Source organism: Rhinoderma darwinii, chromosome 4 (assembly GCF_050947455.1).
Source record: "Rhinoderma darwinii isolate aRhiDar2 chromosome 4, aRhiDar2.hap1, whole genome shotgun sequence".
NCBI lineage: Eukaryota > Metazoa > Chordata > Amphibia > Anura > Rhinodermatidae > Rhinoderma > Rhinoderma darwinii.
Genome location: NC_134690.1, coordinates 403,753,193 through 403,774,589, shown reverse-complemented (window position 1 = coordinate 403,774,589; position 21,397 = coordinate 403,753,193). Strand labels below are relative to the sequence as shown.

General features: G+C 41.4%; 1 protein-coding gene across 4 annotated transcripts in view; it reads right to left on the bottom strand.

Moving 5' to 3' along the window:
• Positions 1-250: 250 nt before the first annotated feature.
• LRFN2 (leucine rich repeat and fibronectin type III domain containing 2) overlaps positions 251-21,397 on the bottom strand; it is a 533,652-nt gene continuing 512,505 nt past the window's right edge. For 3 of the 4 annotated variants that reach the window (XM_075863478.1, XM_075863479.1, XM_075863480.1), the window contains one exon: positions 251-5,130. In XM_075863478.1, coding sequence (XP_075719593.1) covers positions 4,206-5,130 — 925 coding nt within the window. In that variant the 3' untranslated portion in view covers positions 251-4,205. The remainder of the gene's footprint in view (positions 5,131-21,397) is intronic. The other variant, XM_075863481.1, reaches the window with a different exon arrangement.

Genomic DNA, 21,397 nt, shown 5'->3' with positions numbered 1-21,397 from the left:
TAATAATAAAATAATAATAATAATAATAATAATAAAATAATAATAATAATAATAATAATAATAATAATAATAATAATAATAATAATAATAATAATAATAATAATAAAAAATAAACATTTTGGAACAATTTACAATTTTAGTTATAGATTTTTATATATTAAACCATAATTAATATAAATTATAAATATATTTTTAGTCATTTATATGAATGCCTTTTCCCAAAAATTTCCATGCATTTTGTAACTGTGCTAAAAAAAATTTGCTTGACATTACCAGATTGTTAAAACTAAATAAAAAAAAATAAAAAAAAATAAAAATGTGTTCATAAACAATTATTTTTTACACATGTAAGAAACGAGCACTTTTATTTCAGTTTCAGGGCGTACCGGCTGGTGGTTGTCAAGTGGGTCATATATATGATATTTTTAAGTCTATTAACAGATATTCCCATATTTCCTCGCCCCGTTGGTACCACAATTTTTATTTTAAGTAGAAACTTTAAAATATAATTTCATGCTCATTAACCAGTTAATGGTGAACAATCCTCACATGCTAATTCCAAAAATATTAACAAAATTGATTTAAAAAAAATGGCAAAAACTTCAACTCTTTTTAACAATTTTTTAATTATTATTATTTTGTTTTAATGACTGCAAATTTAAAAGGATTATTTTACAATATTTTCAGTGTTTTTATTTTTCTACTCCATTTTGCTACGTGGATTTAGAGTTCATAGAGCTGCTTAGCGGTCAGGAAAACATTATATAACATCATACAATTCCATGTACGTGAACACGATGACCAGCAGGTGCCCTGTCCGCTTGACGTAAACCCTCCATCCCTCCTCCACACACATTGGGGTCTACCCTGAGCGGTCTACAATTCACATCAGAAAATTTAATGCATTTAATGTCAAAATATTTTCCTCCTCAGCCTGGAGATTCAATAACAAGACATCTTTATTTACACTTGTTCATGCACATGACCCCCAACTATGGCCGCCACAATCAACTTCTGAATAGCATCAAGGAGACCACTGAACTCAGGATGCAATCAGAGGTCAAGTTAAAGGGGGTACATGGGTAGCAGTCGCATACGGCCCCAAAAGCCCCTCTGCCACAAATGATGATACCAATATTATCAATGGCACATGGTAGGTGTGGGGGGGGGGGGGGGTCCATTCACAGATTCTCCTCTAAGGCTCGGGAGCTGTAAGTTTAAAGGGATTGTCTACAGGATAGGTCATCAGTATATGATTGGTGGGGGTCCGACACCCAGACCCTGCACCGATCAGCCGCTCCGGCTGACTCCGGGCACCGGACGTACATGCCGGAATCAGTTGGCTCCGGTCAAGGAATAGCAGCCGATCTACAGTACTATTCAAGTGAATGGGATCAGAGCCGCAGTTCTGCAGCACGGCCGGCCGCTATGCAGTGTACGGAGCCACGTGCTTCCAACTCCGTACATTGCATACTGTGCAATAAAATCCTGTGCCCAAAGCAGCTGATCGGTGCGGGGTGTGGGTGTCGGACCCCGCAGATCATATACTAATGACCTAGCTCATCAGTTGTCCAGTAGTGGACAAACCCCCTTTAATATTACAATTCTATCTGCAGTCACCACTAGGTGGAGCTTAGGAGCAGACTGCATACTGTGTTATTATTAAGTTCAATGTATAGACAGTATGCAGTGAGCTCTTGAGCTCCCTCTAGTGGTGGTTGCAGCAGACAGAACTTTATCAAGAAAAGCGTAGCTCCAACCGTTATAAATATATGTAGAGAAATTAAGCAGCCATTTTTGTGGAGTGATTTTAAAGGCTAACATTCCTTTAAGGCTCTAGACCTCTTGCCGTAGCAGAAAGTTGAAGCAAAGTTTTGGGAATAGTAGCAGATTTTCTCTACATCATTTAGTGGGTGTTCTGGTGAAATGGGCCATTAACTTCTCTCCTATTAGAATCCAATTTGTTGACTGTATATATGTTCATTATCTTTAGACTTAAATTATTTTTACGTTTCCATTCCCCATTACTGTCCCACACCCTACTGACCATGTGACACGTGGCATGTCAATTAATTCAATTAAGTAAATTATGGAAATGCATTTTTGACCCCAACTTCTTCCTGAAGATGATATTGCAGCAAATGATTAGAGGGTTAATCCCATTATATATATATATACATGACATATTGACAGGACTTCTGGATCCACCTCTGGAGAGTCCCAGTGGTGGGACCCCCTCCTATCAAATTAGACCTTTTAGACAGACCTACCAACTTTATATTGAGTGGTTTGTAATATATTTTTGTTTTTCTTTTTGTCTTGTTATATGTGGTAATCTACACTTTTGTACCAAAGTCTTTTGTGTCTCCATCAATTTGCAGATCATTTGCTTTTTGTACCTGTACATCTAAGAAAATGTGGTAAATCCCATACATGAGCTTGGTTTGTACAATCCTATGTGTCCCTTGTCCCTGTATTCTTCATATATTCCAAAAATAATAACACTTCTATGTAAGTAAAATAGCCCAATTTTCATTGCAGAATTTTTTACTGTACAATTTGTAGCAAAAATGTTTCTTTTTCACATGAATGTCAGATTCTAAAACTCCAAGTAGGAAACATGACCATACAAGAGAAGTACACAGCCAGGTCACAATATAGCTCTCATTTCTTTTGTGATATAAAAAAAAAAACCATTATACATTATATTCACCTTGTTAGGTTGATTTAGTTTTTTTTGTTTTTTCTGTACAAAAATGCTCGAGAATGCCAATGACCGGAGAAATCGTAGAAACAAAATGAAAACAGAGCTAACCAAGTCCATGGTGGCTGAAAGTACTTTTTTTTTCTCAACAAGAAAGTCATTAATGAGAATGGTGGTGGTCGACTCAAAAATCCATATTAGTCCTTCGTAAAACGTCGGTACTCTCCAGGTATTTTTTAACTAGGAAGTGCAAGCCGTCAATGAAATCCTGCTACTCCCGGACGATACGCTTGACTGTGTTGCTGACATCTGGAATGACAATTTTTATCTTGTCATATCTTATTAAATTCTGAGCACTATATATTTTGTTAGCTAGTACCCTCAGGGGAATGACAAGGCTTCACTCATTGTTTTATGGATGGACAATCTTTAGATCTTCAGCTGTTGCTAAAATACCTTTATGGTAAGGGTCATCTTTCATACATTCAGGTCTCCAGAGCCAGCAAATGGTTAATATGTAGTCAAAATAATACATATTTCTTTTTAGAGAACTTTTTGAAAAAAAAAATTCCTTTACCGACTCTTGAGCCATGACCTAGTGATGGTCTAGTCACACCATGTGAATAATCCTAAGCGTTGTACATAGGTAAGAGCAGCAACAACTGAGTTCCTAAAGTTTGGACGCCCTTTTTCTAAACAACGTGTGTCCCTCCACCCCAGAAAAATGATCACACTTGGAAAATAATAAGAACATACATACTGTATTAGACCTTCCCAATAAATTCACAAATTAAACTCTAATTTTTAAATTTAACATTTTTTTAATTTTCAAAAATTTAATTAATCCCGATTCATAGATTTAGAATTTTTTTTTAAAATCAGCCTCTTCTTAACACCTAACCCAAAGAAACGCTGCTAAAAAATAGATGTAAATGGTCTATATCATTTTTTACTTTATTTGTCTGAAAATATAATAATGTTTTACCCTTTATTCAGGACATTTGAAAGACTCTATAAAATAATACAACAACGACAATAACAAGTAAAGAAACCAACAAACCGAGTTAAATTAAAATAAAAAATAAAAATAAATTTAAAAAAAAAAAGGAAACTAAAATTTGAGGTGACCACGTATGGTGTTGTTTTTGGATGGTTGGCGGCTTCATAGTCATCACTTCATCGATGCCTCCGTGGTTCTTCATCATAGGATTGAATTTAAAGACAGGACTGATAATTCCTTCTTCAGCCGTCTTTTTCTTGGGTCTCTATGGTAAGGAGCACTTAGATTATAACACGTGCTTCTTGTCTGTTTTGCCGAACAGTCCACCACTGCCGGGGCTTAACACAACTGTCTCGACTTGTGTCATGGTAACTCCTGCTGTGGATTTTGGTGTCACCCATCTCTGATTCCAGAGACCTACTCAATTCATAAGGTATTTTCTTGTCTACTAGACTTGCCATAGGAAACAGCAAGATTGCCATTAAAGGAGAAGAACCATATTTACACTGTGCTCTCCATTACCCATTCTGAGCTGTCGTAGGTGCTTCTAGTTGTGTTCCCTGTAAGTTCACTATCATCATATTGTAGAAGCATCCCATTAACTGAGAGGCTTCTCCTAGTCCAAATATTAGTGATCTTTTTTGGGTAACTACAACACTGAGATGTGGAAAAGTTCCCCATGTCAAAAGAATGACTACGTTTTGCCTTTCCTTCCAGAGGTAACATAAGGAGACTACGGACTTTGGACTCTTGGTTGCCCAGCAAAGGCTCTTTGTCGGACAGGTGGACTGTGGTGGAAGTCCTGGAGTCTACAGTATCCTCCTTTTTTGGACACCTCAACTCCAGGGAGGCAAAGGCTCCCATAAGTTTATCAATGTTATGTCGAGACCTGGAGACAGGTCTCCATTTATTGGACAGAGTGCTTTGATTACTACGTAGACTATAGTCATCGCCCTCTGGACTATTGACCGAACTAGAAGAGGAGGAGACACTACTGTGCGCGGAGCCGCAATTGAATTCCATTAGTTCATTCCTCACCACCACTTTGGGGTTGACTTGTAGTGGCACCCCGTTCTGCACTGAATTTCCTCCATTAGTTTGGGAATAGACATTGCTGACATTGGCCATCTTGGCCTGGGAATTGTTGCAAATTTTATATCTTACCATTAAGATAACAATGAAGACCAGCAATGTAGCAACTATGATGCCGCCAATAACTAGAATCATAGTGCCCCCTAAGAACTGGCTGTGCATGGACTGGCACTGTTGATAGTCCTCTTGGGTGAAGAACTGAGCACATCCCACAATGTTGGTGGCTGTTAGAGTTGTTGCCGTGTCATCCCAAATGGCCAAGACGCACAGGTCGTACGCCGTACCCGACACCAGGTTATTCACAACAAACGCTTTGTTGGCAGCAGGGATCATCCTTAAATGAAAAACAAAAATAACGACAAAAACATTTATTATATTTTGCATTACCATTAAAAAAATAAATAAGTTGTTTCAATTCTTTTGAGGAAAACAATATTATTTATGTATATTATAGACACGGGGATATTTACTAAGCAAAATGCGCCAAAATTCCGAAACAAATTATGCCAAAAAAGGGACACACATGGCATACGCCAATTTTATTATTTATCTTAGACACTTTTCTCACCTTTCGTTTTTTAAAAGTATCTTAAAAAAAAGGGCGTGGCTAAGAGAGGTTGTAAAACGCGTCAGATTTATTACCGACGTGCACCATTTATTTTTTTTGCAGCAAAACATTGATGTAGCAAGAGGGAGCATAAGGAAAAGAAAAGCGTCTAACGTGTCTAGCATGATGCGCCAAATTTATCATACAGCGTGCGCCACTGTAATAAATGTGGCGCCGTTTCTGCCCGTCCGGTCTAGTATTTTCCTGTCTACATTTAGGACAGAATTAATGAATCTCCCCAAATGTTTCACGAAATCCATATTTTTTTTTTCCTTGCAGATAGAAAGACTCCGGAGCTTCATCCATTTACTTCTTGACTTCTTCATTTAAATGAGGCAAATATAAGAGAATTGTTACAAAATCAGATTTCTCGTGCGATACTTTTTGGAAAATATTAATCATATAAAGTTATAAAAGATTTACTAATTTACTAACAACATTTTTTATTTTTTTTATTTGGAAATTCAGACTTTTGACCGTTTTCGTCTTCGCCAAGCCCTGCTCTCAAATGATATTGCCGGGTTTTAAATATTTAATCTTTGGCTTGAGAAATATTCCCGGCATCGTTTCTCGGGGTAGAATGTCTCTTGGTACAGGTCTGGAGGAACTCTAAGTGACGGCAGGGTCAGCGTAATAATTTGGTGAGGGCACCATCACACCTCTTACATCTGCTGTACAATTGGTCCTCCAATTGTGATTTTACCCGGTGTGGTCCCCAAGGTGGTGGTGGCCCTGGAGAAGGTGCCACTTTTGTCCCCCTTCTAATTCAGCACTGATAATAACAGCAATTAAGGGTTTGTCCAAGATTGGAAAAACATGGTTTCTTTCATCCAAATACAGCGCCACACTGGTCCATGGGTTGTGTCTGGTATTGCAGCCCAGCTTAATTGAAGTGAATGGGACTGAGCTGCAATACCACACGTAACCAGTGGACAGGTGTGGCATTGTTTTTGGAAGAAGGTAGTCATGTTTTTTTCAATCCTGGACATAGCCTTTAAGCCGTTTTCCGCAATCATGATACAGAGTCACAAAACACATGAGAAGAAAAGAAGAAGAATTTTATCATTGAGAGGTGCGGCGTGTGATGAATGGATTCTGGTGGTGTTCAGACATCGCTGTAATCCCTTCCCTCGACCTTCTGTTCAGGCTTCTGTGATTATTTATTAAAGAGATTTTTACAAATCTTGTGTAATCTGTTAGGGAAGGGTTTGTTTTCTTACTGTGGATGTTTCTATTACACATCAATAGACTTCAATATCTGGAACTTACAAATCAGGAGTAGAAAAATGATGATAGATAGATAGATAGATAGATAGATAGATAGATAGATAGATAGATAGATAGATAGATAGATAGATAGATAGATAGATAGATAGATAGATAGATAGATAGATAGATAGATATGAGATAGATAGATAGATAGATATGAGATAGATAGATAGATAGATAGATAGATAGATAGATAGATAGATAGATAGATAGATAGATAGATAGATAGATAGATAGATAGATAGATAGATATGAGAGATAGATAGATAGATAGATAGATAGATAGATAGATAGATAGATAGATAGATAGATAGATAGATAGATAGATAGATAGATAGATAGATAGATAGATAGATAGATAGATAGATAGATAGATATGAGATAGATAGATAGATAGATAGATATGAGATAGATAGATAGATAGATAGATATGAGATAGATAGATAGATAGATAGATAGATAGATAGATAGATAGATAGATAGATAGATAGAAAGATAGATAGATAGATATGAGATAGATAGATAGATAGATAGATAGATAGATAGATAGATAGATAGATAGATAGATAGATAGATAGATAGAGAGATAGAGAGAGAGATAGAGATATAGATAGCTAGATAGATAGATAGATAGATAGATAGATAGATAGATAGATAGATAGATAGATAGATAGATAGATATGAGATAGATAGATAGATAGATAGATAGATAGATAGATAGATAGATAGATAGATAGATAGATAGATAGATAGATAGATAGATATTAGATAGATAGATAGATAGATAGATAGATAGATAGATAGATAGATAGATAGATAGATAGATAGATAGATAGATAGATAGATAGATAGATAGATAGATATGAGATAGATAGATAGATATGAGATAGATAGATAGATAGATAGATAGATAGATAGATAGATAGATAGATAGATAGATAGATAGATAGATAGATAGATAGATAGATAGATAGATAGATAGATATTAGATTGATAGATAGATATGAGATAGATAGATAGATAGATAGATAGATAGATAGATAGATAGATAGATAGATAGATAGATAGATAGATAGATATGAGATAGATAGATAGATAGATAGATAGATAGATAGATAGATAGATAGATAGATAGATAGATAGATAGATAGATATGAGATAGATAGATAGATAGATAGATAGATAGATATGAGATAGATAGATAGATAGATAGATAGATAGATAGATAGATAGATAGATATTAGATTGATAGATAGATATGAGATAGATAGATAGATAGATAGATAGATAGATAGATAGATAGATAGATAGATAGATAGATAGATAGATAGATAGATAGATAGATAGATAGATATGAGATAGATAGATAGATAGATAGATAGATAGATAGATAGATAGATAGATAGATAGATAGATAGATAGATATGAGATAGATAGATAGATAGATAGATAGATAGATAGATAGATAGATAGATAGATAGATAGATAGATAGATAGATAGATAGATAGATAGATAGATAGGATATGAGATAGATAGATAGATAGATAGATAGATAGATAGATAGATAGATAGATAGATAGATAGATAGATAGATAGATAGATAGATAGATAGATAGATAGATATGAGATAGATAGATAGATAGATAGATAGATATGAGATAGATAGATATGAGATAGATAGATAGATAGATAGATAGATAGATAGATAGATAGATAGATAGATAGATAGATAGATAGATAGATAGATAGATAGATAGATAGATAGATATGAGATAGATAGATAGATAGATATGAGATAGATAGATAGATAGATAGATATGAGATAGATAGATAGATAGATAGATAGATAGATAGATAGATAGATAGATAGATAGATAGATAGATAGATAGATAGATAGATAGATAGATAGATATTAGATTGATAGATAGATATGAGATAGATAGATATTAGATAGATATGAGATAGATAGATAGATAGATAGATAGATAGATAGATAGATAGATAGATAGATAGATAGATAGATAGATAGATGATAGATAGATAGATAGATAGATAGATAGATAGATAGATAGATAGATAGATAGATAGATAGATAGATAGATAGATAGATGATAGACCCTGGGCAGCGTTCTCATCTACGGAGACCTCAATGCAAGAACGGGGAGAGATAAAGACTACCTGACCAATGATGGAAATATCTTCATCTTTGGAGCAGAGGCCGACTGTCATAACTCCCTACAGAAAGAGAGAAACAGCTATGACAGCACCGTCAACAAAAGCGGGAAAAAACTACTGAATCTATGTCGAAGCTTAGGACTCCACATACTGAATGGCCGCACCAAGGGAGACTCTTTAGGAAGGTATACACTAAACTCCCATGTAGGCAGCAGTGTAGTAGACTATGCCATCACGGACATGGACCCCGCAAACATTGGGGCACTCATAGTCACTCCACAAACGCACCTGTCAGATCACAACCAATTACTTCTATACATCAAATCCACAACCAAACCATCTGCACAAAAACCACATCAAACCGGCCTCTTCAACCTGCCCCCATCTTATAAATGGTCCAAAACGTCAACTATAAAATATAAAGAGACAATGAACAGACCAGAAGTGCAGGAGATGCTTCACAACCTCTACAACAAGGTGTATGAGACAAGCCCAGGAGGGGTCAATCAGGCCGTAAATGACCTCAATAATATATTCTATACCATGGCAGAGAAGTCTGACCTGAAAAGATGTGACTACAAGAGGCCACAAGAAATACATCCTAACGGTTGGTTTGACCGTGAGTGCAAAGAAGTACGGAAGACCCTAAGAAATGCCTCAAATAAGAAGCACCGAGACCCAAACAACACCGGTCTGAAGGAGGCCTACAGCAACATACAGAGGCAATACAAGACCATCCTCCGAAAGAAAAAACAAAGGCACATCTCCACCAAACTTACCCAACTCCAAGACGCCCTCCATGACAACTCGTTCTGGGAATTATGGAAACACATGGGCAAAAATTGCAAGAAAAACAACCTTCATATTCAAAATGGCAACATCTGGCTCCAATATTTCAGGGACCTCTACAAAGATATCCCGAAAGAAGAACAAAGCCAAGAACAAAAACAAATAATATCAAAACTGAAGGCGATGGAGGAAACACTTAAAGATTCTCAAAACCCCCTGGACGCACCAATAACACTGCAAGAAGTAACAGAGAGAACCTCAGACATAAGGTGTAAAAAATCCAGCGGCCTAGACAGAATCTCACCAGAAATGATAAAACACAGCCCGCCAGAAATACAGGCCGCAATAGTCAAACTATTTAATATGGTGCTGAGTGCCGGCTACTTCCCGCAAATCTGGAACCAAGGCCTTATAACACCAATCCACAAGAGTGGGGACAGGTACGACCCGGCCAACTACCGAGGGATATGTGTCAGCAGCAACCTGGGGAAACTGTTCAGCAGCATCCTGAATAAGAGAATCCTCAGCTTCCTCACCCAGCACAATGTCCTCCACCAAAGCCAAGCTGGGTTCATGCCAAACCACCGCACCACTGACCACATCTACACCCTGCGCAGCCTCATCAAGAGCCACGTCCACAATACAAAGCATGGGAAGATTTACGCCTGTTTTGTGGACTTTAAGAAGGCCTTTGACTCAGTGTGGCACCCGGGCCTATTCCTGAAACTGCTGGAGAGCGGAATAGGAGGTAAAACCTATGACGTCATCAGAAGCTCCTACACAGAGAACAGATGCAGCGTGAAGGTGAACGGGAGAAGAACGGCTGATTTCCAGCAGAGCCGAGGAGTCAGACAAGGCTGCAGCCTCAGTCCAACGCTCTTCAACATCTACATCAATGAACTGGCCACAGCTCTGGAATCCTCCTCAGCACCAGGTCTCGCCCTCCATGACACCCAGGTGAAATTCCTGTTGTATGCAGATGACCTTCTGTTACTATCACCAACCGAGAAAGGTCTCCAAGACAACCTGCAAATCCTAGAAAAATTCAGCTCCACGTGGGCACTACCCATCAATGCAAAGAAAACCAACATCATGGTGTTCCAGAAGAAAAACTCAAAATCCCCCAGGCACCCGACCTTCACACTAAATAACGCCACAATCACAGCGACCGACAGGTACACTTACCTGGGCCTAGAAATCAACCAATCAGGAAGCTTTAAACAAGCCATAGAGATACTGAAAGACAAGGCGTGCAAAACCTTCTATGCCATCAGAAGAAAACTCTATCATCTCAAACCACCAGTGACGGTCTGGCTGAAAATCTTTGACTCCATCATCTCCCCAATCCTCCTGTATGCCAGTGAAGTCTGGGGTCCCGACACATACCCAGACTGGTCAAGGTGGGATTCCAGCCCAACAGAAATCTTCCACCTAGAATTCTGCAAACACCTTCTCCAAGTCCATCGGAGCACCTCAAATAGTGCCTGTCGGGCAGAACTGGGCAGATTCCCACTACACCTCACAATCCAGAAGAGGGCGCTATCATTCTGGGCCCATCTACACAGCAGCAGGCAAAGTTCCTATCACCATAAAGCCCTGCTACACCAAGGGGTCCCAGGTAAACCAGGCCCCCCAGAACATCTCACCCTGACCCGGCCTGAAGAAAATGTCACCCAGCGCGGCCTCACAAAAGCCGAAATCAAGAAGACAATAAACAAAGGCCAAGAGGAATATATCAGTGACTGGAGGAACGACATAAAGACATCCCAGAAACTGACAATATACCGGAGTCTACAGCGGGAATATAAACTGGCGCCATATCTGGAGAAACTGCCAAACCACAGAGACAGACAGATCCTGAGCCGCTACAGACTGAGCGCCCACAACCTGCTCATCGAATCCGGGCGCCACAGACAGACCTACAAGCCCAGGGAGAGCCGACTGTGCCAACAGTGCGACCAGGAGGCCGTGGAGGATGAGGCCCACTTCCTGCTACACTGCTCCAAATACTCAGCAGTGAGGGACACTCACTTCAGGAGACTCTCTGATCTCTTACCGGACTTCAGCTCCATGGAAGAGGAAGAGAAACTCTACATCCTGCTGGGTGAAGAGGAAACCACAGTGGGCACAGCGGCACAATATGTCACTGCATGCCATAAACAGAGAGACATGATATGCCATGGACTTGTATAACCCCGACCCTAGATGTGTCCCTATCCCCAAGCCCTCAGTCCCTATCCCTCATTCCCTTACTTCTTACTTGCTTTGGCAATGCTAATATGTATTTGGTCCTGCCAATAAAGCTTCTTTGAATTGAATTGAATTGATATGAGATAGATAGATAGATAGATAGATAGATAGATAGATAGATAGATAGATAGATATGAGATAGATAGATAGATAGATAGATAGATAGATAGATAGATAGATAGATAGATAGATAGATAGATAGATAGATAGATAGATAGATATTAGATAGATAGATAGATAGATAGATAGATAGATAGATAGATAGATAGATAGATAGATAGATAGATATGAGATAGATAGATAGATAGATAGATAGATAGATAGATAGATAGATAGATAGATAGATAGATAGATAGATAGATAGATAGATAGATAGATAGATAGATAGATAGATATGAGATAGATAGATAGATAGATAGATAGATAGATAGATAGATAGATAGATAGATAGATAGATAGATAGATAGATGATAGATATGAGATAGATAGATAGATAGATAGATAGATAGATAGATAGATAGATAGATAGATAGATAGATAGATAGATAGATAGATAGATAGATATGAGATAGATATGAGATAGATAGATAGATAGATAGATAGATAGATAGATAGATAGATAGATAGATAGATAGATAGATAGATATGAGATAGATAGATATGAGATAGATAGATAGATAGATCGATCGATAGATAGATAGATAGATAGATAGATAGATAGATAGATAGATAGATAGATAGATAGATAGATAGATAGATAGATAATGAGATAGATAGATAATGAGATAGATAGATATGAGATAGATAGATAGATAGATAGATAGATAGATAGATAGATAGATAGATAGATAGATAGATAGATAGATAGATAGATAGATAGATAGATATGAGATAGATAGATAGATAGATAGATAGATAGATAGATAGATAGATGATAGATAGATAGATATGAGATAGATAGATAGATAGATAGATAGATAGATAGATAGATAGATAGATAGATAGATAGATAGATAGATAGATAGATAGATAGATAGATAGATAGATAGATAGATAGATAGATAATGAGATAGATAGATAATGAGATAGATAGATAGATAGATAGATAGATAGATAGATAGATAGATAGATAGATAGATAGATAGATAGATAGATAGATAGATAGATAGATAGATATTAGATGGATATGAGATAGATAGATAGATAGATAGATATTAGATAGATATGAGATAGATAGATAGATAGATAGATAGATATGAGATAGATAGATAGATAGATAGATAGATAGATAGATAGATAGATAGATAGATAGATAGATAGATAGATAGATAGATAGATAGATAGATATGAGATAGATAGATAGATAGATAGATAGATAGATAGATAGATAGATAGATAGATAGATAGATAGATAGATAGATAGATAGATAGATAGATAGATAGATACTGGATAGATAGATAGATAGATAGATAGATAGATAGATAGATAGATAGATAGATAGATAGATAATGAGATAGATAGATACTGGATAGATAGATAGATAGATAGATAGATAGATAGATAGATAGATAGATAGATAGATAGATAGATAGATAGATAATGAGATAGATAGATAGATAGATAGATAGATAGATAGATAGATAGATAGATATTAGATAGATATGAGATAGATAGATAGATAGATAGATAGATAGATAGATACAGTGGCGGATTATCATATGGGCGATTCGGGCGGCCGCCCGGGGCCCGAGGCTCCCAGGGGGCCCATGGCAGCCCGAACCGCACATCTTCCAAACCTATTCAGCGCGCTAGCGCTGCTAACTTCCGAAGATGAGGAGGGGAGGAGCAGGGAATTGGCCGGGAAAGGGGTAGGACACGCCTCCCTGACAAGTGCGCCATTGAGTAACAGAACAGCGACGGACGGCTGTTCTGTTACTCCAAAGCTGCAAGAGAAGAGAAGAGCCGGGCGGTCACCGGCGCTGAGGTCAGTACAGCAGGCTTATCCTCCTACCCAACTGGTTCCCGACCGCTGGCTGTATTTTTACGGCCAGCGGTCAGGGACGGGTCCTTAAAACCCGAGCCATAGACTTTCTACGGCTCGGGTTTTAACTTGCTGCCCGCGCGATCGGGCAGCTGAATGTCGGGTCTCCGGCTGTCAGTGACTGCCGGGGACCCTGAGGAGAAGATAGAAGCAGCTTTCGCTGCTTCTGTCTTCTCCGATGTCTTCTTACACAGCGTTCAATGAACGCTGTGTATAGGAATAGAGACAGCAGCGGCGCTGTCTATTCCTCCCGGTGATCATGTGACTGGTCACACGATCACCGGGTGCCGTTAGTGACAGACTGTTGCTGGGTCTAACTAGACCCAGCACAGCCCTATTAGTGACAATCGTCACTATGAGAGGGATGATTTCCCTGCTGTGCAGCTCCAGTTACAGTGGAAAAACCTGGTGTAAAATAAAGAAAAAATATATATAAAGTTCCCCAAAGGTCTTCTTTGACCTTTGGGGGACAGACCATAGTAATAAAAAAATAGTAAAGTAAAGTGCAAAAAAAAAAGAAATAATAAATACACATAAAATACCCACCCCAAAATAAAAACGTCCCCCCCCCCCGCCAAACATTGTTGTAACGCTAGCGCTGACCCAATTACCCTAATATAGACATGTAATATATTAAAATTTACGGTAGACAATGACGATTACAAATAAAAGGTCTATTTTAGGGTAAAACTGCGTTATTACCAAAAAAAATAGCTGAAACGTAAAAAAGCTTATTTTTTTACTATTATTTTCAAACTTTATGAATAAAAATTCTAAAATAGCAATTGTCTACGGAAAAAACGTCGCAAAAATCACGTCGTTTTTATTTATTTTTTATAAAAATGTGTGTTTGGTGCAACTTGTAATTCCGTTTTATTAAAAAATATTTTCACTTTTTGAGATACAGCTGCTTTGTATCCTGTATCCGTCAGGTCAGCAGGACTGACGGGATCAGTGAAACGGGCCCTGCGCTAAATTATAATCTTAGATGTGATAGATTTGAGGTGGATCCTGCGTGTCACTGATCCTGTCAGTCCTGCTGACCTGACGGATACAGGATACAAAGCAGCTGTATCTCAAAAAGTGAAAATATTTTTTAATGAAATCAATCAATCACACACATACTTATATATATATATATATATATATATATATATAATATAAAGTTTTTAAATGTGTACATAACCTTGTGGCACTATATACAAGGGGGAGCGCTGTGTGCCACTATATACAAGGGGGAGCGCTGTGTGCCACTATATACAAGGGGGAGCGCTGTGTGCCACTATATACAAGGGGGGGGGGGGCTGTGTAGTGCTATCCACAGTGGTATGTGTGTGGCGCTCTTTATAGGGGGGGCTTTTTGGTGCTATTTACAAGGGGGAGGGCTGTGTGGCGCTCTCTACAGGGGGGCTGTATGGCACTATCTATAGGGGGCTGTGTGTAACGCTCTCTATGGGGGGGATGTGTGATATATAGAGGGGGCTGTGTATGGCGATATCTATGGGGGTGTGTAATATCTACAGGGTTCTCTATGTGGCGCTATCTATGGGGGTGTGTAATATCTACAGGGGCTGTGTGTGGCACTATGTACAGGGGGCTGTGTGTGGCACTATGTACAGGGGGCTGTGTGTATGTGGTGTTTTACAGTGTGTGGTATTATATTCAGGCACGCAGTGTTTGGTGCTATTATATTTAGGGGTACAGTATGTGGCACCATAATAACTTCATTTTCGTTTATAGGTGTGGAAATGTTGGAAAAGTGAGGAGACGTCTGAGTGGCAAATTCTGCAGAAATGAGTCATGGCCGGGAGAAGTCGTCATGAGAGCTGGACCGGATGGAGAAGAAAAGAGGAAAAAAACTACTAGAATCTGAGACGTCGTCACCTGTGAGTCACTAGATTTATAGAGAATCTGTCACCTCTCCTGACATTTTTATTATAGGAATCCTTGTATTTCACAAAAAGTCTTTCTGCAGTCCAGGACTGATAGACAATTCCCCTTGTCAGGAGGACGTGTCCCTGCACAGTGTGATACTGTCATGACTTAAGGTATGTTTGATGCTTCCGCTATCTACGACCTTACACCCCAAACCCCAATAAGAGACCACACATGAATTTTGGTGTAAAGGCCACAGCAGCCATTTATTAAACACACCTTTTTTCTGAAAAAGAGCATAACCATAAACACATCATAACTCCATGATAACATCCTGCTCTATTTCCCAACTCCAGATAAAGGATCCTTGAAGGCACTTCAATCATTAAACTCCATCGTTTCCTTATTAGGTCTGGACCCCTTACCCTACAGCCGTTCTGCACCTGACCCGAGGGCACCAACCATGTCCAAGACCTCTCTCTCCCTTCCTGGGGACCCTGCCCATCAGGAATATATATGAGCTGGGTAACCACTCCCCAGCCCCTCCAATACTATCCCGGGTTAAACGCCCCGAGTTCTCTTGCAACAATCTCCATTGTTGCTTCTCCTTCTCATTCCGTGCCTCCAAAGACCCCTCCTCCTACCGCCATTGCTACTGTGACAAAACAAAACCCCAACCGACAAATTCCCATAAACAGGAGAAAATACTGGGAGGGCGGGCGGGACAAAAATTTCTCCTGTTGTCCAGCGGGAAAGAGGGCTGCCTCTTCCCCGCATGGACTTATATACTTTATTCTCCACCCACCACATATAGATACATTTTGCCCCATGCCCCCTTTCACATAACCCTCCCATCCCTACAAATATAGCCTAACACATAATACCTAATACATAATAGCCTAGAACTCCCAAACACCTAGTCATGCGCTTGCTTCATTACGGCTGCGCCTACATTACGCTGGGCTTACTTGACTTAAGGTATGTTTGATGCTTCCGCTATCTACGACCTTACACCCCAAACCCCAATAAGAGACCACACATGAATTTTGGTGTAAAGGCCACAGCAGCCATTTATTAAACACACCTTTTTTCTGAAAAAGAGCATAACCATAAACACATCATAACTCCATGATAACATCCTGCTCTATTTCCCAACTCCAGATAAAGGATCCTTGAAGGCACTTCAATCATTAAACTCCATCGTTTCCTTATTAGGTCTGGACCCCTTACCCTACAGCCGTTCTGCACCTGACCCGAGGGCACCAACCATGTCCAAGACCTCTCTCTCCCTTCCTGGGGACCCTGCCCATCAGGAATATATATGAGCTGGGTAACCACTCCCCAGCCCCTCCAATACTATCCCGGGTTAAACGCCCCGAGTTCTCTTGCAACAATCTCCATTGTTGCTTCTCCTTCTCATTCCGTGCCTCCAAAGACCCCTCCTCCTACCGCCACGACAATCATGTGTGACCCCTTACACATGATTGTCCCTCCACAACTGCAGGGCTTTCTCCATGCCCTCCTTAATGTCCAAGGTCCACATATCCAGACCCACCTCGTTTAGATGAACACCATCCGCCCTGAGGAAACCTACCTCTCTACCCTCCAACTCCTTATGCCTCACCACAACACCGCCATTGCGTGCCACAAACCTGCCAACTACCTTGTTGACCTTTGCTCGCGCTTTGTTTAAGCTATGTATGGAACGTGCCTGCCGCCACACCTTGCGAGCCACAATATCAGACCATACAATAACCACTCCTGGGAACGCCGACCACAACCGCAAAAGGTCAATCTTCACATCCCTCACTAAATCCCTGGACGACCGAATGCCCAAATCATTGCCGCCAAGGTGCACCACTAAGATATCCGGCGCCCTGTCCAATCCCGCATAAAATTGTACCTCTGGTAACAGCCTACACCACAGCATGCCCCGCAGGCCCAACCATCTGACCTGCACCTCTGCGTGATCCATGCCCAACTGCCGTCCGGCCGGACGAACATCAGCACGCACACCTCCCCAGTGTACGTAGGAGTGCCCCATGATCCAAATCAAGCAGGGACCTGCACCTAAAACAACACAAAACAACAACGTAACTACTCCATATCCACCTCCAGCACATCTTATCACCACCGCCTCAAAGCAAGTGAGGCCGCACATACAACCTGTATCTGTCTGACTCCCACCTACCAATCTTCTTAACCATCGCCGGGGATAAACCCCACCGAGCTGCTTCCGTAGCTGCGCCAATTCTAAAGGAATGAGAGCTAAAACCTGCTCCCCCTCTGCCGGACAACAGGATACATTTTTTGAACACCTGTGAAAACTGGAATTTTGACAGAGACAGCCCGTCTGCATGAACCAACAAGGATGCCGGGCCCTCAGGCCTCACCGCAACAAACTCCCGAAAACAGCGGACCGGGCACACCCGCGACCCTGGTAACTCATACAAACGCACCACAAAACCTCTCCCCTCCTGATCTGTCTTAGATCTACGGAGCAAACAAGAAAGGCAGGAGCCATCCAAATCCACATCAGCATACAATAAACCCCCTGCCACACTCTTACTGGCCGACACCAACTCCGATATCCGGAACGCCCCAAAGAAAGCCAAAGAAAAGGCCAGTGTAAATAGCCGCACTTCAAATGCTGAAACACAAACCTCCCTCAACAATTCACAAATCGCTACCAACAGCTCAAATGACACCGGCTTCCTGAGATCCCTAACTGCGGAACCCCTCCTGAAACCCTTCATTGCCTGCCGCACCAGAAAGGACTTAGTCACGTCCTCCTCACCTTTCTTCTTAAACCAAAAAGCCAAGGCCGACAAACTGCGAGCGACCATTGCTGCAGACGACCCCTCACTGTACGCATTTCCTATAAAATACAGCACACACGCCTGCCGATCTGCAATACCTGCCTGCGCATTTTCCAACAACGTCTCCCATACTTGCCACACCGCACTGTACCTCTGCCACGTGACCGCACTAACCGACCTTTCTACAAGCGACATCGCCATTGTCACACCACCTTCCACAGATGCTCTGGACAAGGCAGGCCATGAGACTCCGCCCCCGGCGCCAGCAGACGAAACCTGTCCCACTGTTGACGAGAAAGGGAATCAGCCACAGAATTCAGCACCCCAGGAATATGCACTGCCACAAAATGCGCATTCAACATCAGACCTCTCAAAACTAAATGTCGCAATAGTCGCACGACTGGCGGAGAATTAGCTGTCTGCGCATTAACAGCCTGAACGACACCTAGATTGTCACATACGAAACGCACTCTCCGGTCCCGCAGACAATCCCCCCACAACTCCGCAGCCACCACAATCGGGAACAATTCCAGCAGAGCCAAGTTACGGACAAAACCACATTCATGCCATGTATCAGGCCAAACTCCTGCACACCACTGCCCCTGGAAATAAGCCCCAAATCCACATGCACCTGATGCATCAGTATACAGCTCCAAGTCCACACTAGACACCGGCTGATACATGAGCACCGACCGCCCATTATAGGTCTGAAAAAACTCCCCCCACACCAACAAGTCAGCTTTCAACTCCGCCGACAACCTAATGAAATGATGAGGGGAATGCACCCCTGCGGTAGCATTCGCCAACCGCCTGCAAAACACCCGCCCCATGGGCATAATCCTACAAGCGAAATTCAAATGCCCCAACAAGGATTGCAAGTCCCGCAATTGTATCTTCTTCCTGCGCAGCGCACTCGCCACCAACTCTCTCATCTCCAGCAACTTATCATCAGGCAAGCGACACTCCATGTTATCTGAATCAATCATGATTCCCAAAAACTTAATGACCGTCGTGGGTCCCTCAGTTTTCTCAGGCGCCAAAGGTACCCCAAAATCCATTGCCACTCTCTCCATAGTGTGTAGCAATCCTGCACACACATAGGTACCCGGCGGACCGATAAACAGGAAATCATCCAGATAATGTAGGGCAGATTGCACCTGCGCCTCCCGACGGACCACCCACTCCAAAAACGTGCTAAACATCTCAAAATAAGCGCATGAAATGGAGCAGCCCATCGGGAGGCAACAATCCACAAAATATTCCTCCTGCCAATAACATCCCAGCAAACAAAAACTATCCGGATGCACCGGCAATAAACGAAAAGCGGCCTCAATGTCAGTTTTCGCTAACAGAGAGCCCTTCCCGTATTTCCGAACCCAAACAACCGCCGCATCAAAGTTAGTGTAACTGACCGCGCACAGGGCCGGATCAATGCCGTCATTCACCGACTCGCCTTCCGGATAAGACAAGTGATGAATAAGGCGGAATTTATTCACCTCCTTTTTTGGAACCAAACCTAACGGGGAAACACGCAAATTCTGAACAGGCGGGGAGGAAAACGGCCCCGCCATGCGGCCCAAAGCCACCTCCTTCAGCAGCTTATCCGTAACCAGATCAGGCCGCGCCAAAGCAGACGACAAATTACGGACTACCCCGTCACGTCCAACCGACGTACAAGGAATCCGAAAACCTTCTGAAAATCCTAACCACAACAAATCCGCCACTTTCTTATTTGGATAGCCCCTTAAAAACGGGAGCATCCTTTCCACCCTCACCGGCGTCGCCCCTCTTCTGCTCAGCATCTCCCTGCCTGCCCTTATGCTTCTTGAAGCATCTGGACAAACCATGGGCGCCTCCGCAACCGGAGCACTCGTGCTTGTACCTACAATCTGGGCCGAACTTGCAATGCCCCTCATTATACTGCCAGCAACACCCCTTTCCTGAGGATCCTGACCGACCCGCTGCTGACCCCTGACCGCCGGCCGCATCACGAAAGGGCTGCTGCCCCTGTTTTGGCGCAGACATCAGACGCATCCATAAACTGATATCCTTGTGATCCCATCGCAACGACGGGCGCACCGACTTCCGCTGACGAAACTGTTCGTCATACCGCAACCACGCATTACCACCGTATACACGATACGCCTCCCCTACCGAATCCATATAACAGAATAGCGCCGAACAGTTCTCCGGCGCCTTCTCACCCACCACACTAGCCAAGATAGCGAAGGCCTGCAGCCAATTCGCAAAAGTCCGTGGAATCAAACGATACCGCCGCCGCTCCTCCTCCTCCTTCTTACTTTCATCCGGTTTCCACCGGTCCAAATTAAACTTCTCTAACGGCAGCAAAGAAAAAATCTCAACATATTCATCTTTCCATATCTTTTCCCTAATCTCCACCTTCAAATGTGCCCCCAGCGGGCCCTCAAAACACACATAAACCTCACCTTTAGCGGCGTCAGCCAAACGCACATCCTCCACCACCTTCTTAGCTGTACTAGCCGCCTCGTCAACTGCTTTTCCCACAGCCACTACGGCACCCACAACCGGCGCCACTTCACTAACACCCGCAATCACTGCCGCAGCTGCACCAGAAATCGCCTCATTAGCAACCGCACTCCCTGCCGCACTAGCAGACGCCTCACTAGCAGCGCCCCATACCCTCGCTGGCGACTGCTCTACGCCTGGCACAATTCTCATAAAATACTCCTGCATCCCTCTAAACAACAATTGCATCTGTGACATTGACAATATCCCCCCCACATCCCCCCCA